The 23,816-nt window shown below is 33.1% G+C and overlaps 1 protein-coding gene across 1 annotated transcript; it reads left to right on the plus strand.

Annotated features, from left to right (window-relative positions):
- The first annotated feature begins 3,455 nt into the window (after positions 1 to 3,455).
- LOC129808078 (endoplasmic reticulum transmembrane helix translocase) lies at positions 3,456 to 21,866 on the plus strand. The gene is made up of 6 exons (XM_055857765.1): positions 3,456 to 3,825; positions 7,142 to 7,977; positions 11,096 to 12,753; positions 17,387 to 17,859; positions 21,032 to 21,175; positions 21,245 to 21,866. The coding sequence occupies exons 1-6, from the start codon at positions 3,550 to 3,552 to the stop codon at positions 21,362 to 21,364; spliced, it is 3,507 nt and encodes a 1,168-aa protein (XP_055713740.1). The 5' UTR covers positions 3,456 to 3,549; the 3' UTR covers positions 21,365 to 21,866.
- Positions 21,867 to 23,816: the final 1,950 nt, after the last annotated feature.

Raw genomic sequence — 23,816 nt, forward strand, 5'->3', positions numbered from 1 at the left:
TGGCTTTTTTCTTGATAAATACAGTACAAAATTTGTTTTTAAGCACAAGGAACCAAATTATAAAACTAAAGCATTAAAAATATACAAATAAAAATGAAGTACTAAATTTATCAAGACAAAAAGCCCTGTCCAAATTGTACCATTGTCCAACTTGTACCACTGTCCAACTTGTACCACTTTACCCTACAAGAGGAATTTTTAATGATAACGAAAGCAATCAGCAGTTAAAAAATCAAATTTTTAGGGTAATGGTGCTATTCCAATGATAAACGAAAAAACGAAATCACCTGAACATTTTTTAGCACACGACTGTTCACAAATGCTTCTGCATTATCGACTTTTTTCTGTGTTGGTTCTTGTCTCCATTGTTTTTCCCACGTCTCAGACAAATACGTGAGGATTGGCAGGATCATAGTGGCATACCTTTTAGAAAACGAAACTTTCATGAGTTCATATCTGTTTTGTATTCGCATTCAAATTTGGATTGAACTAAATTGAATTTATTGTGAAAGTCAAAAGAAGAAAAAGAGGCCGAAAAATGGTATTTCTGGAAATTGAAACAAAATTTTTGAACATTCCGAGTATATTTTTTAATATCTTTCCGGCCATGACTCCATTGAAGTAAACTATAAAATTCCGCATTTGTTTTTCGCTTTAAGGCTATAATTCTTGCGAGCTAGACATACTCAAATGTACGATATAGTAGCAATATTGTCAACTCAAAAGCAGAACAACTGATGAGTGTTTGTCTGATAGATGAATACTCTCCAAGTTCCAAATTGCCAATTGGCACTGATCCTCCATTTATTTGTGGATGTTTTTTTTTGTAGAAATTTTCTATGAAAATTCCACGCCATTTTTAATCAATTTTAGTTATTATTTTTAATTCCTGTAACACCTGTAATGTAATGATACCTGTAATGTGTGTACCTGTAATGATTCTGTAACATTAAATCACGGAAGCTTCTATTCCGCGGAAAATTTCGTGTAAATAAAGAAAAATTTTTCCGAATTTTTCAAGGGATAACTGTCGAATATACAGTAGACTCTCCCAAATTCGGGCATTTGGGACCGAAATGTCAACCGAATTAGAGAAAAATTCGGGCAGCAAATTGATTGAAATGCAACGATTTTTTGTTCATCTGCATACTCATATTGTGTTTACATGCTCATTGCTATTATAAATTGCATGAAAACCACTTAATGATGCAAAATCACATCAAAACTAAGACAAATCATGACAAATTTGAGCATATTTGCTTTATTTGACAATCATAATCGAATTTGAAAAATTTCAACAAACTATTTTCGAATTTAACTGCCGCCCGAATTAAAAAGTAGCCCGATCTTAAAAGAGCCGAATTAGCGAGAGTCTACTGTATTAGACGAGGAAAATTTCATGAATTCTTATCTGCCTTGTACAGTAGACTCTTCGTTATCCGGCTGACTGGGGGACAAAATGACATTTAGGTTTTTTGAATGATCAACGGTTTTTCTATTTTGTGCAGTGTGAATTTATTTTCTGTTTGACAAAGAAAAAGAGAATTTTCTTCATGGTGTGCTTATGTTTCATTTTTTATCACAATTATGTATTAAAAACTTCGATACAATGTTAATAATACTTTAATTCACTCTGGACAAACTTCATGTTTAGTGAAAATAATTTTGAATATATCAACCGCCAGTGTTTGGCAGCTGTCACCCGGATAACGAAGTGCCGGATAACGAAGAGTTGAGTGTATTCGGTTTTAAATTTGGATTAAACTAAATTTAATTTGTTGTGAAGGTCAAAAGAAGAAGAAGAGACCGAAAAAATGGTACACTGGCCTCTTCGATATTCGGGATATTCGGGTGATTGAGACCAAAACTGACAGCTAAAAACCCCTGTGAGAAGGGAGATGTATTTCCATCGCTGTTGGACTATTTTTTGAAGTAATTGAAAGACCAATGTAAAGAAAAATCCATTCCCAACAGAAATTCGGACATCAATTGCGCAGAAATAAATTACCAAAAATCGTCTATTTTTAGATTAATATATTAATCGATTGGTGCGAATGGGTTAATAGTTACAGGTAAAATGAAAACCTTTTTTTATTTTCGTCTTGACAAAAAACTAATAAAAATTTAACTTTTGTTATTATTTTAAATTGAGTATTGATTGAATTTGATTTTTAATGGTTTTATCTTTTTGATCAGGAAAATTTTATGTGATCGAAATTCACATCCCTTTCTTTCTCAAATGTTTTGCATATAGGAGTATCATTATTTTGCACACAAAATTCTACTGAACTAAATTTAATTTGGTGTGATATTCAAAAGAAGAAGAAGAGTCCAAAAGACTGGGATAGACATATGCAAAATTTGAGAAAAAGAAAGGGATGTGAATTTCGATTCCATGAAATTTTCTCGACCTAAAAGTTGTTCCAGAGCCATAACTGATGAAATCTAGTTTTTTATCGCTTCGGAACATCTTTTGGATCAGAAAAATTTCGTGCAATTAAAATTCGCATCCTTTTCTCCCTCAATTGCATATCTCTATCTCACTTTCTCCCACTCAAAATTACATCGAACTAAATTGAATTTGGCGTGATGTTCAAAAGAAGAAAGTAGAGTGCGAAAGATTAGGATAGATTTATCCAAACATTTTGAGAAGGAAAAGTATATGAATTTCGATTTCATGAAATTTTCTTGATCTAAAAGAAGTGTGCTAGCGCCATTTCTACACATTTGTACTCTGTCATTTCTAACCGGAATGTTTTCATGCAAAATTTTATCGCTGTCGTACTTTCCAGAATTTTTCTTCTATTTCAAAGGAAAATGTAATTTTTCCGATATATATAAAAACTGATTTTGCTAATATTATTTTGATTGGCTTTAATACATTTGTACATTTAATACACATTTGTACTCTGTCATTTCTAACCGGATTGTTTTCATGCAAAATTTTATCGCTGTCGTACTTTCCAGAATTTTTCTTCTATTTCAAAGGAAAATGTAATTTTTGCGATCAATTTTCTAAAAACTGATTTTGATAATGCAATTTTGATTGGCTTTATTACAAGCTCTCATAAATGAAAAAAATATCCAATTGCCATATTTTTATAGTTGATCTTTTACAATATTTCGTAGACTAATTTCCAGTTCTCAAGTCATCTCAGTCAAAAAAGCTTAATAAAAAAACTTACTAAAGCTGCGTAAATATTTTTGTGACAGATCTGTAAATTACTTTCACGCAAGTTCAAATGCATTTCCAAAGTGAAAACTTGTCAAAAACTAATCGATATCATTAGTAGTTTTAGTAAAGCAGTTTTTGAACTTTTCTTTTTCTTATAATTCTTGTTTTTAAAAAGAAAAACAGTATAGAAAGGTACTAAAAAGAACACACGACATATTTTTCAAATTCAAATTCAAATTTAGCGCCAAGGCCAACTGGCATGTAATTTGAAATTCACCACAGTTGTCATGTGTCCAGCTGTTTTGTGGTGACTTTCACTGTGAATAGTCTGTGAAGAAAATTTCTGTAAAATTAGTGAAAATAGGGCAGTGAGAATGACGAGACTGAAGGGTGAAAATGCCCATTCGTTGGACGATCTTGTGAAGTACGTGACTCTGCATATACCCAATCCCCTGCTCTTCAATGGAGCTATCTTTCCCTTCCTCATCCTCTACTGCTTCTGGTTCTACTTTTCCGTCTGTGTTTACGGAATTGTGGAGCACTACGAAGCCGGTCTTCTCTCCTTGGCCATCATCGGATGCATCCAGACACTCTGCTGCCTGTGCTGCTTCTGGAGCGTCCACATAAACTCCGCATTGAATTTCAGGAAGGTATGATGATGTGGACATTAACGTGTGAGGTTAGCTTAGGGTTTACCTTTTCAATTTTTCATTGAAATTTTCAAAATATTTTTTTATTACTGTAATTTTGAAAAATTGATATTGAGGAAGTCGTTTTAAGTGATTTTATTCGTGGTTTGATCAAAAATTAATATTTTGTAGGTATAATATTGTAAACCATTTGGCAATCCGATTTTGATATATTTTATTTAGTTCAGATTTACATCTTTCCTTCAGGTTAACAATATTTATTGTATTTGAATTCCAATCTTTAAGTTTTATATATATTTATTTTTCAATGATTTCCTTACAACAAGTTTTTTATTTTTCCAAAGTGAGAGAGAAATTTATGTGAATACGTTAGTCTTTTTATTTAATTATTTATTTTAACACTTTAAAACCCAAAGTGGCATTTTACTCCAATTTAAAGTTTGGAGCTTCATAGTAGGAATTTTATTCAATTTTATGCTAAAGTGATAACACGAATGTGTAGAGAATTTAATTAGCTTTCGTTTAGTCCAAAAAAATAGTTGATAACTTTTTTATTATTTAAAAATTTGGGAAAAAAATGGGCGTAGAATACCACATTGGCGTAAAATGCCACCTTTTTTATATGGAGTTTCCATCCGAAATGGACATTTGAATGGTTTATTCTACATAACCTAAAAAATGTTACCATTTTTTGAATTTTGTCACGATACGAAAAAATATTAAAAAATACGTGAAAATGTAAAAATAATTATTAAAAATTAAGTAATATAAGACCTAAAATTGTTGTAAAGTGGTACTACACAGAAAAATAAGGTGAAAATTCACTTTACGTCTTATTTTTCTTTTCCGAATTCCTATTGGAACTTCACATAAAATTTTATTTAACAAAAAAGCGCAAATTATATATAAGAATTTGAAAATTTTACAGGAAAATATATAGATATGTGTTCTAAGATCCTTACCAAATTGCTAAGATAAAGAAAATTCAATAGAAATTGGCTTTTTTCTACGAAAATCTGTAAAAATTCAGTTTGGCATTTTTTGTACATTTTCACAAAATTTATATAAAATTGACAAGAAAATTGGTAAAATATTTATTCAAAAAATAATTTACGAGTCCTCGAACTGCTGTAGAAGTCTTACGGAACAAAAAACTCAATTTGGTATTTTACGTGCTTTTTTGACTCGGATTTTAAAGTGTTAAATATGTTCGTCACTTTTATAATTAGAAAATGGTGATCGATTTGGATGACTTAAGCATTGTTAATGTAAAGAACATCTTATTATTTACCAAGGAAAATGAATTGTAATAAATCGGATCAGACGGATAATGGAATTATGGAAAATGGGGGACACAAAGGGCTCTTTTGAGCCTAGTTATCCAACGCCAGTCGGAAAGCCTCAACAATCTACAATCTATAATTAGTAGATGAAGATAGAATATTATATCTATAAGGTTAATTATCGAGGGTAACACGAGCTGAATTATTCAATCTACTCAGGGTAGATCTATTTGAATTTACCGAGTTAGTCAATTAAAAATTAAAAAAAAAAACTAGCTTTGACCTTTTTCGTGAAAAATCGTGAAAATTTCTCAAACGGCTCGTTACGTGCTTTTAAGTAAAATGTACTTTTTTTTTATTTAAAGGAGCAAGAAATTATTTCAATTATTGTCAATCGTATCGAGATATTTCATTTGTTTTGCAATGAAATCATTGCAATGTTCCTCTGTTAAAAAAAATATAATAAAGCTTATCGTAGATTACCCATTACCCTTTCCGAAATATAGGAGCTTCTCCTATGCTTCCAATTATTCCCACCAAGCGGAACTTGAACTGACAACTGCGAGACTCGATAGAGATCTCACTATTCGGAAAAAGTTATCACTTTTATGTCCTAGACGCACTTATAACTTAAGCTGAAAGACGGCTTAACGTAATTACAATGAAAATAATGATTTGACTAAATTCCCATCAGTTTTCCACTAACTAAGCCAGTTCTCGGCTTAAACCAAGCCCGAGAGCGAAACGGCTTAGTCAGAAACTGATGACAATGTAATTTGAGCATTATATTGATTATAATTACGTTAAGCCGTCTTTCAGCTTAAATCGTAAATGTTTTCAAAGTATTACCGCTTGTTTCTCTAGTTCCTTGTTGTTTAAATTCAATTCAATTCAATTCAATTTATTCAATCTAGTAAAATGAAATTCAGAAAGAGTAAACTATACATGTTGATCCATTCAGGCTGTTCACAGTAAAGAAGCATTAACAATACAAAAAGAAAAACAAAACAAGTAAAAATATAATTGATATCTCGATTTGAGAAGGCTCCTGACGCTCCTGACAAGATCTCCGGATGCGACAGACAGAAATTGCTTAATTATACTCCATGTGAATTCCGGGACATTATCACGGAGATTATTGGTCGCTAATATGGCAAGATACACTAATGATCTAGTAAAGACTACAGCGACTCTCAGCACACATAATTGGGGTAGGGCAGTATTTTCTACTAAGCAAACAGTGTGGTCCCTCCTTCCAGAAAATGACAAGGCCCTTTTACTACACATTTTTGGGCCATGATAAGCGACTTTAAATGAGTTAAATAATCATCATGGGAGGGGGGTGACATTAGCTCTGAAAAATGCGACCGGTTTTAGTGTAATTTTTTCCCTGTTTTCGTACACATTTCACGAGATATCTCCAAAACTACGTAGATTTCCAATTTGGTGTTTTCGGTTGCCTCTTCGTTATTAAATTGGATTTTATTTTGTATTAGTAGGTTTTGCTAATTCATTCTACAATGACAGAAAACAGTTAATAAACTCAAAAGTTTTTTCGGCTCGCTAGAAACATATGGGAAACATAGGAAATGTCATGTCCCTGCAACATGGTATTGAAGAACGACACTAACGAGCTTCTGAAATACAATTGGTTAGCCAATTAGATCTGTATACCAGATTCGATTTAAATTTTGATCTTTTTTATATCACATTGTTAATGTGTTCATAAGGATGCCACATCTATCCGGCTCGAAGGACCAGAATTATCAACAATAAATGAATTTATACTTTATTTAGTAGCCTTTATTTTTTATTGTACTAAGATTTCCGTTTAAAGCGCTTAAATGAATTGTGAAATCTATAATACTTTGCTCCCATTATGATATTTGTATGTTTTTTTTTAAATTAATTCATCAAACGGAATAATAACGGAATTCAGCATATGTTATTATTGAAATCAAGAGTTCAATCACTATTCTTTCTTCAAATTGTGAACAGATTGTGTTAGTATAGAAAAATTGTTCGATTTTTAGACAAAATTACCGGGACCCGGAGTTTATGCCAAGGTTGTTCCGACACCAAATAATGGATCATCGGAGTTGACATTAATTCAAAGTACAAAACTTTCGGTAGATCGACCACCTGAGTACTGGTTTATGTTCCAAAAGATAAAGTACGTATGGGATGAAGATAAGGCTCAATTTAAGGGCATAGACTTTCCCATTCATAAGACTTATCGGCAGTACATAGAGGCAAAGGGTCATGAAGATGAGAACGAAGTAAGCCTGGCTGAAAAGACTTACGGAAAGAACATGATGGAAATGGTGGTTCCTGAATTCTATCAACTCTTTATTGAGCGTGCAACGGCACCTTTCTTCGTATTCCAAATATTTTCTGTTGGTTTGTGGTGTTTAGATGAATACTGGTACTACTCCCTCTTCACCCTTTGCATGTTGGTAATCTTTGAGTGTACTCTGGTACAGCAACAATTGCGAAATATGGCTGAGATTCGAAAGATGGGCAATAAGCCGCATCTCATAAATGTATTTCGAAATCGCAAATGGCGTCAATTGATGTCTGATCAACTCGTTCCGGGAGATTTGGTCTCCATAGCACGTTCTCAGAATGATCATCTAGTTCCCTGTGATGTTGTACTCCTAAGAGGATCTTGCATAGTCGATGAGAGTATGCTCACGGGAGAATCTGTGCCGCAAATGAAAGAAAGTTTGGAGAACTGTGATGATCTATCCCGGGAACTAGATCCAGAGGGTGATGGAAAACTTTTTGTTCTCTTTGGAGGCACCAAAGTGGTGCAGCACACATCACCAACAAAAGGAGCCATGAGAGCGCCAGATAGTGGTTGCATTGGGTGAGTTTAGAAAAAAAAATCATTATCTCAGTTATAAATATGTTTTTCTGAGTTATATTGAGGACTATGCGAGAACTGGAAAAGTGCATTGTCGTCTAAAAGTTAGTTCCCATAAAAGTTTCAGTTTTGCTTGGAAGTAAAATACACAGTGGCTGAAAAAGATGCAACAAACTAAAGCGCTATATTATTCTCATTTTTTGTTTAACTTTTTTGAAATAAAGACAAAATGATAGCAAATACATCAAAATTTTAGAATATTATCGATTTTGTTCAATATGATCTCATTTCGTCGATCAAGCATAACTTTTTTTTGAGGATCGATGAGATCTCGTTCTTTTCAGGATTTTTAAGGCTTCATATAGAGATCCTTTAACAATATTTATTTCATGGTTATTTGCGATCTATGCATCTCAGAGATCGTTTGTCTGCAAATGTAACGCAGATTTCGTTCAATTTGCTTCTTCACTTTAAAGACGATGACTAGCGGTGAAGCAATTTTTTTAGACCTCCACCATAGCATTTTTAAATGCTACTGGTATCCCTGTACCAAATAATGTTTCGAAAAACGAAAAGTTTAATTATATTCAGGTTTTGAAGAGCCCTATCGATGCTTCCGCATTTCCTGCAAAATATAGCGACATTAACTCTTTAACGACGAGACACTTTTTACGGACTGAAAATCAACAATAAAAATTAAACTGAGAAACATAATCAATGATAAGTCTTACATCTAACCTTGGAAAGTCCAACAGAGTCTGATTTGGTATATTTTGCGTCTCTATGGACGATAGGGACGAAAATAACCCAAAAATTTAAGTAATTTTTCTGACAATACCAGTGAATGATATTTTTCGCTTTAATGAAAAATATTACGTAGGAGTATTCTATTCCCAAAAGGGTTTTGCTTAAAAAAAACTGGAAGTATAAAAAATAAATAAAATCAATTATGAATTTGAGAATTTAAAAATTCGCCATTTTTGAGCTTAAATATTTACTACATAGCAAATAGCTAGAACTTGCAAAAAATATTCTAGATTCCTTCAACCTTCTACTTTACAATGGCAACAAACTAATGGTCAGTAAAAAGTCAAAAGTCAGCATAAAATTAAATTTGATCAGCGAATAATTCGAAATAATCAGTAAAAATTTTCAATTTTGTCAGTGAAAAGTAAAATTTTGTCAGGAAAAAGTTAAATTTGGTCAGTAAAAACTTCGAATTGATCAGTAGATATATTCGAGTTGATCAGTAAAAAATTAAAAATTAATCAGCAGAAAATTAAAAATGGTCAGTAGAAAGAAAATATGGTCAGCAAAAAATTAAAAATGATCAGTAAAAATATTCCTATTGATCAGTGAAAAATCAAAAAGTGGTCAGCAAAAAATTAAAAAGGAGCATTAAAAAATAAAAATTGGTCAGTAAAAAATTAAAAGTGAACAGTAAAAAATGAAATGTGGTCAGTAAAAAATGAAATGTGGTCAGCAAAAAATTAAAAGTGGTCAGTAAAAAATTAAAAGTGGTCAGTAAAAAATAAAAATTGGTCTTTTAATTTTTTACTGACCATATTTTATTTTTCACTGATCACTTTTTAATTTTTTTGCTGACCACTTTTTATTTTTTACTGACCACTTTTTGATTTTTACAGAAACATTTTTTATTTTTTACTGCTCATTTTTAATTCTTTGCTGATCACTTTTTAACTTTTTACTGATCATCTCGAATATTTTTTCTGCTCGTTTTTAATTTTTTGCTGAGCATTTTATTTTTTACTGACCACTTTTTGTTTTTTACTGACCACTTTTTTATTTTTTACTGTTCATTTTTAATTCTTTGCTGACCACTTTTTATTTTTTACTGCTCATTTTTAATTTTTTGCTGCCTTTTTAAATATTTTTTATTGATCATTTTTAATTTTTTGCTGACCAAATTCAATATTTTTACTGCTCATTTTTAATTTTTTACTGATCACTTTTTTTATTTTTTACTGACTACTTTTTCTTTTTTACTGATCATCTTTTACTTTTTAATGATCAGGTTTTATTTTTTACTGATCACTTTTAACTTTTTACTGATCATGTTTCATTTTTTTGCTGACCACTTTTCATTTTTAACTGATCGCTTTTAATAAAGTACACCTCCTCTTTTTTTAATTTTTTACTAATCTTTTTAAACTTTTTGTTGCCTTTTTTTCATTTTTTACTGACCATTTTTTTTATTTTTTACTGATCATTTCGATTTTTTTTGCTGACCAAATTTGACTTTTTACTGCTCGTTTATTCAATGCCCTTTACAATTATGTACAGACATAAGAAACAAATAACTTTAGGTAGTCAGGAAAAATTATTTTCTTTATGGGACACTGGTGTTCCAATCGTCCTTAAAGGGTTAAATTGTTACGTTTGAGTTTCATTACGGTTTAAAAAAGTTTTACAAAATATTATCGAAAATGCTTTTGTAGGCTTTTATTTGCCAATAAAATGAACTACAGTAGACTCTCGCTATTTCGGCTCTTTTAAGATCGGGCTACTTTTTAATTCGGGCGGCAGTTAAATTCGAAAAAAGTTTGTTGTCATTTTTCAAGTTCGATTATGTTTATCAAATGAAGCAAATATGCTCAAATTTGCCATGATTTGTCTTAGCTTTGATGTGATTTTGCATTGCTCAATATGAGTATGCAGATGAACAAAAAATCGTTGCATTTCAAATAATTTGCTGCCCGAATTTCTCTCTAATTCGGTTGACATTTCAGTTCCAAATGCCCGAATTTGAGAGAGTCTACTGTACCACTATGCAAAATAACTTGTTGCATTTTTTACAGCCACTCTGTAGAAAAACATCGAAAATATAGAATTGTTAATATACCGCCCAAAACATAGGAAAAATGTGTAACACCGTTTTTTCGTTATGTATTTTATCTACCGGAAGTTTTTATAATGACCTTATACTTTTTTTCAACAGATTTTGTATGAACATAGAAAAACATAGAATATTCACGCGATGTTTTCTATTTAGATGTTTTTTATTTAGTTTCATGATGAAAATATTATCAAATTATTTTGTCTTTTGAAATTGAAATTTTCAATGAAATATTGAAATTTTCAAACCCTTATGGCCCTACAGGTACGTCCTGCGAAATGGCTTCAATACGAGCCAAGGAAAACTCCTCCGGACAATTTTGTTTGGTGTTAAAAGGGTCACTGAGAATAATCTTGAGACCTTTGCATTTATCCTGTTCCTCTTGGTATTTGCCATCGCAGCAGCTCTCTATGTGTGGATCAAGGGAACGGAGGATTTGGAGAGGAATCGGTATAAGCTCTTCCTTGAGTGTACACTCATCCTGACTTCAATTATTCCGCCTGATTTGCCAATTGAACTGTCCCTGGCGGTTAATACGTCTCTCCTGCAGCTTTCGAAGCTGTTTGTGTTTTGTACAGAACCCTTCCGGATTCCCTTTGCTGGAAAAGTTCAGATTTGCTGTTTTGATAAAACTGGCACTCTCACGAGTGACAATTTGATGGTTGAGGGCATTGCTGGGCTCAATGATGACAAGACTATTACGGGAATTGGGGAAATTCCTGAGACGACCGTTCAGGTTCTGGCCACGTGTCATTCTCTGGCACAATTGGATGATGGATTGGTTGGAGATCCATTAGAGAAGGCTACCCTTACGGCAGTGGATTGGAATCTCACAAAGCAGGATAGTGTTGTTCCCAAGAAGGGTAAATTTAAGCCCTTGAAGATTTACCAGAGATTCCATTTTTCTTCGAGCCTGAAGAGAATGTCAGTTTTGGCTGGGTATACAATTCCCTGGTCCAATGATGTTTGCTACATTGGAGCTGTCAAGGGAGCTCCGGAAACTCTAGTAAAAATGATTAAGGATGTGCCTGCTCACTATGAAGAAACCTACTTGGAGTATTCCAGGAGGGGAGCTAGAGTCCTGGCACTGGGCATAAAGGAGTTCGGAAAGTTGGAAAATGCCCAAATGAGGGAAATTAAACGGGAAGATGTGGAGAAAGATTTGACATTTGTCGGATTTGTTGTGATTTCCTGTCCTCTGAAGCCGGATTCAAAAAATATTATCAAAGAAATCATTCAGGCTTCGCACAAAGTTGTCATGATCACGGGAGATAATCCCCTGACAGCGTGCCATGTGGCAAAGGAGCTCAAATTCACACGACGTCCTGTTCTGATTCTCAGTCAGAAGTCTGACTGGACCTGGCAGTCTGTCAGTGGTGACATCAATCTCCCGGTGGATCAGAAAGTTCCGTCCTTTGTCAAGGATTACGATCTCTGTATTACCGGCGAAGGTTTGATGTATCTGTCAGAAGAGAAGAATGCCTTTCTTCGGAAAATCCTTCCCTTTGTCTCAGTCTATGCGAGATTCTCGCCAAAACAGAAGGAATTTGTCATTACGACCCTCAAGAATCTCGGCTATTGCACTTTAATGTGCGGCGATGGGACAAATGACGTTGGTGCTCTGAAGCATGCCAATGTGGGCGTGTCTATTCTCAGCAATGCCCCTCTCAAGGCACCGTCGGAGGCCAAGAAGGAGCGTCAGGAGGGAGAAAATGCTCCAAGGGTAGCTGCTCCGGCTGTCCGGGAACGACCTAATCTCAGTGCCAGAGAACGGGCTCTGCTTCGGCACAGAGATCAAATCATGTCGACCCAGGAACGACTGCAAAAAGAACTAAAAGAGCTCGAGGAAGTGCAGGTGGTCAAGCTGGGAGATGCCAGTATTGCAGCTCCTTTCACCAGCAAATTGTCTTCGATCATGTGTGGTAAGTGTCCAAGAAGCAATTTTTTCTTAATATAGTCTTGTAGGATTCCCTAAGTAAGGCACTATAGAACCAAAAATCTTTTTACTTGCTTATAACGCTCTTGGTTCCATCATTGAGATTACTATAAGTAAAGTGGCGCACTCTTAAGGATCTTAAGCGCTTCTATAGGAATTTCAAAAGAAAATTCTCACTTTAAGTCTTTTAACACTTGGAAGGACCCTAGTGGCAGCCGCTGCCAATTTAATTTTCAATTATAGTGAAGAATATATTATTTCGCCTGGAGACCCGATTGAATGCGTGCAGAATTTATCTGGCTATTTTTTCGTTATAAAATTTTTAATAAAAATTAAATATTAATGTAAATATATTGCAAAAACAAAAAACTGCACTCGGAAGGACCAAGTGGCAGTTGCTGCCATATGCATTTTATATGGCAGTTTGACGTTCTGCAGATGTAATTTTCTTGATTGTTAGTGTATAAAAGCCTTAAAAGAACAAATTGAAAGTGTTTTTGCAAATTATTGAGAAGAATTATGGGAAATATTGAATTGGGAAATATGTATGAAATATGAATAATTATGGGAATTATTCAATTTTTCTCTTATTTACCAAAGCTCAAAATCCATTTTGTTAAGCGAAGTTAATAGAAAATAGTTAATAGTATTAACTATTGTTCATATGTAGAATTTTTGCTTTGAAAAATAAGAGAAAAATTGAAATATTCAAAGGCTGCCGCATTCAAAGGCAGACCACTTTCCCTGACGCCATGATTCTGATAAAAATGGAAACATCGAATGGTTAAAAATCTTTAGATACAGTACCCAAGGAGGTGAAATTTCTGATTCAGACACCAGAAAAGAACTGACTGAGGCTCCGAATGTTAAAATATATGTAAAAATATTAAAATATTATGTAAAATCCGATAAGTGGCAGCGGCTGCCACTTGGTCCTTCCGTGACACTTTTAGTTAGGGTTCTTCGAAGTGTTAAAAGTGCACTAAAAGACTTGTTTAATACTTGGTTCTATAAGACAGCTACTTTGTTTCTTGAGTGCACCGTGAGAGAAATCCGAAAATGTTAAAATAACATTCCGAAAATGTTAATTTTACCCTGCGTTATTGATCGGAAATCGGTGTAAATATTACCCTTTTTAGGTGTATTAGGGGTTAAAATAACCCTTTTTCATGTTAATTTTACCCTTAAAAAGGTGTAAAATTAACCCTTAAAAAGGTATAAAATGAACATTAAAAAATGTTGATACATTTTTACACCTAAAAAGTGTTAAAGTTATGAGGAAAAAAAGTTAATCGCACCCCCCCCTTTTTTTCTCAGTGTGGAAAAAAATATTCAAAATTCATTGAAAATAGGGGAAAGTGCTCTCCCTTCGAACGTTCATGCCTTCGAATAGGGTAGAGTCAGCCCTTTTCGCCATGTAAGCACTTTTTCGCCACCTAATATAAAACAACTAATTTAAGGCATTTAAGAATAAGTAGCATTTCAAATTTCAACACTCATAATATGTTCTGTTCTAATATCCCAATACGTTATTACGTCTCTTAATTAATTGAAATTCGTTTTAAAACAGGTGGCGAAAAGTACTGAAACAAGCATAATTGGAGAAAATACATATTTTTCAATGAGATTCTCTAAAATTCTCGAGACGTATCCTACACTGAGAGAAATCCGAAAATGTTAAAATAACATTCCGGAAATGGTTATTTTACCCTGCAGTATTGATCCGAAATTGGTGTAAATTTTATGCTTTTTAGGTGTACTATGGGTTAAAGTTACCCTTTTTTCATGTTAATTTTACCCTTAAAAATGTGTAAAATTAACATTAAAAAATATTGATATATTTTTACACCTAAAAAGTGCTAAAGTTATGAGGAAAAAAAGTTAATCGCACCCTTTTTTTTTCTCAGTGTAGATATATAGATAGATACTGCTTCAAAGTATCTTTATACAAAAATTCATTTTAGTCTGACAAAAATATCACTCCTTACGAGGTCCCTAAAGCTTAGTGGTGGCGAAAAGTACTGACTCTACCCTAATGTGAATTTCTTTTGTTTTTCGTAAGGGATTTCCACCAAATTATCACAGAATTATCAACAATTGATAATAAGCCAACTAATATTTAACAGAAATATGTAAATCTCTTAGGGACTAAAAGAAAATTCACATTATTCGAAGGCATGAACGTTCGAAGGGAGAGCACTTTGCCTATCACATTTCAAAGTTTAAAGTTATGATTTTTGAAAAAGACAACATAAAAATACCTTATACGTTAAAATAAAATCTATAAAACTTTCTATACAGTTTTTGAATGAATGTAGCTTTAGCTTAAATTTTGCTTAGAAATACTTTAGGCCACGCTCCCTGGTAAGCTAATTCTTAACTCAAATCGTTTATGAATTTTCAAAAATTTTAGGGAAATATTAAAGGATTATTCCTGGAACAATCTTCCCATTATTTTTATCTTGGTATTAGCAGAAGTTTTCTCAATTAAAAAATAGGCCACACCCCTTTCTTCAGTGATCGTAAATATTTAGGATTAAAAATCAAGATAAAGTTAGTGAATATTTGTCAAAGTTGATAAAAAATGCGTCACAGCATTGTAAAAACAAAAATTAAATTCCGGACCACGTGGAGTTCTAGACAATCAATTTTTGAAGCTCGGATTTTGATAACTTAGTATGCGAAAATTGTTACTTTAATTCAAAATAGGTTTTACGATCCAGAAATTCACCTTTTACCCTACACCTGAAAAAGAATCATGAATAAGATTTAGAGTTTTCTACGAAAATCGATTTCATTTTGTCTTTTTTAATTATTCTTTAGTATTTAATATATTCATAGATTTTTTATCGGTTTGTTAATCGAGTTTGTAATCGGTCGGAATCAGAATGGATTCTAACGTGTTCGGAAGCCCATGAATATGCTCTTGGGCTGATCTTTGACCCTGAAAACTGTTATTAGGAATGGTTCAAGGCTATAATCGTTTATGAAAAATAAATAATCAAAAATAATTCTTGAAATACATGAACTCATAAAATTCATATATTGAATTCGGTTCCGACCAAAATCTCGAACGTGAAAATCTCGAAAAGCCAAAATTCCGTTCGCCAAAATCCCGAACGCCAGAATCCTGAATGCCAAAATCCCAGAAGTAAAAATCCCTAACGCCAAAAATGCTAAAGCCAAAATCCCGAAAGTCAAAACCCTGAACGCCAAAATCTCGAAAAGCAAAATCCCGAAAAGCAGAATCCCGAAAGTCAGAATCCTGAAAGCCAAAATTCGGAAAGCCAAAATCCTTAATGCCAAAATCCCAAAAAAAAAATTCCGAAAAGTGTCATCAGTAATCCCAGGATTGCAGCCGCGTGTTTACTGGAGGCTAAAGGAAATGTTCTTTCTTTTGGAAAATTATTTCACACATTATTCTTTGTATATTTTTGCCTCTTCGGGATTTCGGCTTTTGAGATTTTAATTTTCAGTATTTTGGCTCTCAAGGTTTTAGCTTTCCTGATCTTTTAGAGTTAGGAATTTTAGGGATATTGGTTTTCCAGATTTTTGCGTTCGGGATTTTGGTTTTCGGGGTTTGGCTTTCAGCATTTTGACGTTAGGTATTTTGGCGTTTGATATTTTGGTTTTCAGAATTTTGACTTTCAAGATTTTGGTTTTTGATATTTTGACCAAGCATCATTTTGCTAATTCTTTTTAGTTTAGTTTCGGACTGATTCATCATCACTAAAAATTTGTAAAACAATGTACAATATTGTCTGAACATTAGCGATAGAGTACCGCTTTATTACTGTGTTTCAATCGGTTCAGATTTTCCATAATATTACAAGATATTTCAGATAATTTTTTTTCTGAAAATTGGTTTAGTCAGTCTATCATCCTAGGCTTAGAAATACGTATTTCATTAGGGTTTTCTGATTGATCTTTAAAATATCGATAAAAGGAATTTATGAATTACGTTTGTCAATACTTTCTAATATACGAAAAGATGGTTTTTGAGTGGAACAGAAGAACGAAAAAATACTATTTAGGTCATATGCTTTCCTAGCATATGAAACACTGATCTACTAAAAAATTGTTTGAATTTTGAGTAATAAAACTCGATAACTGCTTAATTACCGGTTAATTATCGCTTCAAACTGGCTAAGATTTTATTTTAAAACTTCTCAATAAAGTCTAAAGTCGAAAAGGGCTTTCGTTTCTGAGTACATTAACTTGTGATTTCCTTTGGAATTATTAATCTTATGCAATGTAATTTTACGATCAGCAAAAAGTGGGAACATTTCAATTTTGCTGATAAAAAATAAAACTACATTTTACTTAAAATTTTGAGGATAGTGGTGGGCGTGGCCCAGTTTTCTAAACCGAGTTAAATGAACTAGTTCTCTTAGATTTTTTTCAGGAATTTAAGGATACCTGTCGTAAGACTGATATAGTATCCCCCTCATAATTATATAATAATTTCAAAAATAAAAATAAGCTAAACTTGGCTATTTATTTTGGAAGAGGCGTGGCTTAAAATATATAGAACCTTATAGAGAAATTTTAAATAATATTAGAAGTTTACTGCTTTGACGGAATGCAAGGAAGGATAAATTGATGAAATTTTTTTTCAGTGTGCCACATCATAAAACAAGGGAGATGTACCCTTGTAACAACGCTCCAAATGTTCAAGATTCTTGCACTAAATGCCCTCATTTCGGCATATTCCCAATCCGTTCTCTATGTGGACGGAATTAAACTTAGTGACACTCAAGCGACGTTGCAGGGTCTCCTGCTGGCCGCTTGTTTTCTCTTCATAACGCGATCGAAGCCCCTGAAGGTGCTGTCGAAACAGATGCCCCTGCCCAATATCTTCAACATGTACACTCTCAGCACAATTCTGCTGCAGTTCTCTGTGCACTTTGTGGCTCTGATCTACCTTGTGCAGGAAGCCACGGCCAGGAGTCCACCGCGTGAGGGAAAGATTGTGCTGAATGTGGATTTGGAACCGGGAGAGAAGCCACCATTCTCACCAACTCTTATTAATAGTACAGTGTACATGATATCAATGGCGCTCCAAGTATCCACATTTGCTGTCAACTACAAGGTCAGTAATAATATTCTTCTGATTATTCCTTTATCATTAGGATCCATATGACAAAACTTTAAATTTTTTGCAAGTTTGAATGGTCGAATCGGTTGCTAACCGGTATTAAATTGATTATGCACCGATAAAATACTTTTGATTTTTATAAAATCTTGAACTCATAAAATGCATAAAAATTTAACTTTTGTATAAAATTTGAGGTCTCTATCTCTTTATTTAGTCGACATTTATTAGCTGAGATTGTTTACTTAATTTCTACGTCTTCAGTGAAATCGGTTAATAAACACTCAAGATCCAATCCGGTTATGGTTTTTAGCATTCGTGGTTTAGATTGTGTCAGCGTTAATAAGAAGAGACCCATCCCTGAATTTTGTTACATTGCGCGAAAATGTAGTTCGAAAATTCGAAATTCATTTTGAACCTTTCGAACATGAACTTTATTTCGCGCAAATTGAAAGCTATTTATTTTTAATCCTAGATCGTTTTGCAGAATCAATTTATATTTGAAAATCAGAAGAATTGCTTCATTCTTAGTTGAAATTTGAAAGATTCGGAGATAGATTTCGGAAGTCAAAGAAAGACACTTTTGTTTTATTCACAACTGGAGTTTAAAAATTCTAAGATCGATTTTGAAAGTTAGGCATTTTTACTTTTCGTTTTTTCTGCATGGTACCTAAAAACTTTCTATTCGAATTTCGAAGTATCTCGAGTGCCGAATCTATATATCGTTTCTTGCTTTGTTGTGAGGAAAATCAAACCAACTGGCCTCATTTCATTACAATTCTCCTCATAATTAATACTTTTAACTGTTCAATTTTTCTCCAATTTGTACGAAAATTTAGTTTGAAAATTCGAAACTACATTTGAATTCTTCGAGCATCAACGGATTTTTATTGCTCGAACTCAAAGAGAGATTAATTATATAATCCACTTTTTTTAACTTGTGACACGTCTAAAGGCCACACGGTAAGGAATATCGACTTCCGGTCTTCGACGACTTTCCCATGAGTCTACATTTTTTAGGACAATCTTTTTCCAAACACCATGTTTTTTTGGTTATTTCGAAAACAGCTTCTACGATTTCTTTCATTTTCAAATGTGTTTTGGAAGCAGTCAAGGCGAATATTTCGTCCTGGCACACCTATGCTCAAAAAACATTTCGATATCGAATTTTCGAAGGACAAAGTTTAACCACTTCTTGAAAGATCTTGAAATTTCCAATTTGACTTCATCGGACTTAATTGGTCAGAAGTCGGTATAGTACTCGTAATTGATGTTTCTTTCTCAAAAATATTTCAAAAATATTTTTTATTTGTTCGAAAGCTTTTGACACGGCTAGAGGCCAAACGGTAAGAGATATCGACTTTCGGTCTTCGACGGCACCCCATAAGACAACCTTATCTAAGACAGTCTTTCTTCCTTGCTTTTTTCCCTTTCCGAATACTCCTTTCGTTCCCTCAAAAACCATGTTTTTTCGTTTATTTAGAAAACGGCTCCTAGATTTTTTTTTAAATTTTCGGATAAGTTTTTTACGTGGTAAAGGTGATTGTTTCGTCCTTAGATACCTATATATTCGAAAACATTTCGATATCGAATTTTCGAAGATCAAAGTTTAACCATTTTGGAGGGCCTATTTTTCAATCGATTTGCTTAAAATTTGATTTTTTTGAAAGATCTTGAAATTTCCAATCTGACTTCATCGGACTGAATCGGTCTTGAGTCGGTATAGTACTCGTAATTGATGTATCTTTCTCAAATAGTTTTCAAAAATATATTTTATGTGTTCGAAAGCTTATGATACGGCTAGAGGCCAAACGGTGAGAGATATTGACTTCCGGTCTTCGACTACACCCCTTAAGACAATGTTATCTAAGACGGTCTTTTTTTCTTGTTTCCCCACACTCCCTTCCTTCCCTTCCAAATCCATGTTTTTTCTAGTTTATTTTGAAAACGGCTTTTACGATTTCTTTCATTTTGGAATATGTTTTAGAAGTTGTCAGGGCCAATATTTCATTCTTGGACACTTATGTTCGAAAACCATTTCGATATCGAATTTTCGAAGGTCAAAATTTAACCACCTTGGAGGGCCTATTTTTTACCCGATTTGCTTAAATTTGAATTTTTTTGAAAAATCCTGAAATTTATATATCGACTCCATCGGAGTTAACCGTTCATGAGTCGGTAAAGTACTCTTAAGCAATTTCTTGTTTCGGAATTGTTTTTTTTTTGAATGTATGAATCAATTTTGGGTGCAAACACAAGTAGAGTTTTATTCTCCAATAGCGTCTTGGAGAAAAGGTAAATGGAACTCAATTTGTACAAAAAATCGTTGATGTTCGAAGAATTCAAAATCAGTTTCGAATTTTCATGCTAAATTTTCGGACAAAGTGAAACGACTCATGACCGATAACTAATTTGTATTCGAAATTCAGTTATTTTGGGAATTGTTTTGAGTGATTTGTAAATTCGTTTAAATCGGTTGGGAACCGGTTATGAACCGATAAGTAATTTTTGTCCGAAAATCAATTTTATTACTCTTCAAATTATTTTGTAGGATCTTTCGAGTGATTTACAAATCGGTTTAAATCAGTTGAAAACCGGTAAACGGTAAATGATGTGAAAGTACTTTTAAGGGATAGCATCTAAGTCACGACTTCGAGCATTTCGCAAAGTTTGGGACGCTTTGCCACTCCTTTGTGGCTTTTCAAATAGATCTTCGAAGTTTTCAAATTAAAATACTAACTGTTCGAAGTATCTCGAATGTCACTCTTCACTTTTTATGAGGGGAAGCAAAACAAAACGCTTATAATATTTTTGTTCTATTACAAAATTTTCCTTATACTCAATGAGTTTTTCTTTTAGCAATTTCTTTATAATAATATTTGACTAATTTTTCCAATCTTGGGCGAAATATGAATTTTCGATATCGAATTTCAGTTCATCGAATAGCAATGACATTTTTTACAAATTTACTTTTTATCCAAGACTCTTTTGGAAAATTAAGCTCAAGTTGTGAATGGGAAAATGTCTCCACAGATGTAGACATCGTCTTATTGAATAGAGCCAACGGAAAACGTTTTTAATTATTTTTTGAGCATTGAAAACGTGCATTTTCGAAATATTGATTTTAGTTTGAAGGGTTTTAAAGGAAAGCAATTTTAATTTTTTCCAGGGACATCCATTCATGGAGAGTTTGAGAGAGAATCGTCTTTTGCTGTACTCTATCTTGATCTCTAGTTCAATTGTGATCTGTCTTGCGCTCAATATTTCCCCGGATTTAACTTCAACTTTTGAAATTGTCGAATTTCCCGACGACGTAAGTTCCAAGGATTTTTTCTGCCTGAACTTTTCAAAATAATTTTTATTGCGGTGTTTTGTTTTGCAGTTCCGGAAGATTTTGGTATTTGTCTTGATTGCCGATGCCTGTTTGGCATTCCTGGCTGATAGACTCTGTTCATTCCTGTTCGGTGAGATGAGACAGAAATTTCATCTAATTAACTACTGAATGGCTAACTCCTGGAGGAGAAAATTAAGATATTTGCTAGATTAAGAAGGTTTGAGTGAACGTATGTGTGAATATCAGTTGAATGAAGTATAATGTGCGAAGAGGTAAATAAATTTAAAACAACTTTTAATTTAATAACAAGAGTGTAGGTAGAAATAAATTTTAATGAAAACCAAAACATGTTTCGTGCATGTTCTATTTGTTGAAATTCCGTGTAGAAGAGTTCAATTTATTCAAGATTTAGATTGGCAGTTTTTGTTTCTGAAATTCTTTCAATATTAACTTTGACAGTGAAGAACAATGAATCTTTAGTGGAATGCCTCTTAAGTGGACCAACTGATTCAGTTGATTACACAATTTTCTGATAATATTTCAAGTCTGAATTTTAGAAAATACACATTTCTAATGCACTTAATGTTTATCATAATGAAATTGTCAATCTTAATTTACAGTGCCGAAAAAGAATTTTGAGGTGAAAATAAATGAATTTACAATTATAAAAGCTTTTTTTGTATTTCAAACTTACATTGACTTTGTTTTGAAAAATACCGCATTATCTCTTTGACTTCGTTGATCTTTTTATTTAGTTTTTGAATTTTAAGTGATCAGTGCAAGAATCAATGTACTCGTCTAATGGTGAAAACCGGTGTCGACTAAAATTCCGAAAGCCAAAATTTTAAAAGGCCACAATTCTTAAAACGCAAAAAAAACCGAAAAGCCGAAATCCCGAGGAGACAAAATCTTAAATGGGTCGAAATCCCGAAAGGTCGAAATTCCGAAAAACCAAAATCCCGAAAAGCCATTGTCTTGAAAAACCAAAATCCAAAAACCAAACCATAATCCGAAATGGTCAATATAATGTAAGGGACGAAATTATATGCACAAAACAGAAAATTTCCTTATGCCATCAACAAGTCCGGGTGCAATCGTGAGAGTAGCTATGATACTTTTAAGAATTCGGAATTTTGGTTTTCGGGATTTTGACCGGGATCCAGTGAAGTTATATTTGGTAAGTAAAAAAATTATTGAATACGATTTTATACAGTAAATATTCTTCATATTTGAGGAAATACTTAATTTACAATTATTGGGAGTAGGTTATATTTTTTTCTTAAAAATATTTTTGATATGAACACCTTCAACGGTTCTCGCATGATCTTTCGATTTTCCGAAAAGTTGCAGCATTTTGTGATGCTTTCCATTTTCGACTGCGATGACTGCGATGATAGGAATCTGGTATTTATTTTGAATGCCCCGTGTTCACTGGTAAAAATAAAAGGATCAAATTGATCCAAATTTGATCCTTTTGCAAAGGATGGATCAAATTTCGAACTCTGAATACACATTTATCATAATGGAACATGTTAATTTGATCAATCCTTTGCAAAAGGATCAATTTGATCCTTTTATTTTGTACCAGTGATTCGTATTCAAGAGGATCAGTGGGGGTCAATTTTATGATCTATGAGGTCTAAGGCCCAGCCTTAATTATAAGATGTATGAACTCATATTTGAAAATGTAATTGGTAAGAGCGTTTGGCTCTTGCAATTGGTAAGAGCGTCTGAAAGGACAATTTTCACTTTATTCGCGAAACATTGTAATCTGAATAATAAATTTGTAACACTAGATGTAGTTCGGTCAGTTTTGATTGATGAGAATTAAAACACGGGTTTTGACCTGGTTAGGATTTATTCCTTTTTTCTCTTTACTTTAGTAAAGAGAAAAAAGGAAATCCTAACACGGGTATCCCGTGTTTTAATTCTCATAAATTTGTAAACTGAACAATGTACAAAATGGCAATAAATAGAAAAGTGCCAAAATTTTGGTGGTCTTGGCATCTAACCCCGTTTCGGCCAAGGACGATCATCACGATCAACAAATTTGCTAAAACAGTCCCAGAACTGACGAATTTCTGTTTCCTTCTTTACAACTTTTTATTTTTTAGTGTCTCTAATGGCCTTACAAACTAGGAACAATTTCTTTAAAAAATGCCTTTTTAAAGAAAATTTCCCCTATCATTATAGGCAGAAACGTCAGAATTAAAAAAAGGTAATTTTTGACAAAAATTGCTTCTAGTGTGTAATGCCCTAGACACACTTACGACTTAAGCCGAGAGACGACTTAGTGGAATTATGGAAATGTAGCTTAATCATTGTTTCGAATATAATTACGCTAAGCCGTCTCTCGGCTAATCCTCAAGTCCGTCGAGGCCATAAGACACCATTAGTTAGGAAATAATGGCCTCAATTCTGAGACCAAGATCAAGATCAAGATCAAGAAAATTTGAAGATTTTGGTATTCTGAAATCAAAAAATCAAGATCAAGATGTCAAATCTGTCAAATGTCTTGAAATCTTGAAATCCGAGATACAAACCATGTGGATATCAAGATTAACAATTTTGGAACTAATATTTCAGGATTTCAAGACGTCAAATTTCTTGAAATAATTCC

The sequence above is a fragment of the Phlebotomus papatasi genome, chromosome 3, assembly GCF_024763615.1.
Source record: "Phlebotomus papatasi isolate M1 chromosome 3, Ppap_2.1, whole genome shotgun sequence".
Lineage (NCBI taxonomy): Eukaryota > Metazoa > Arthropoda > Insecta > Diptera > Psychodidae > Phlebotomus > Phlebotomus papatasi.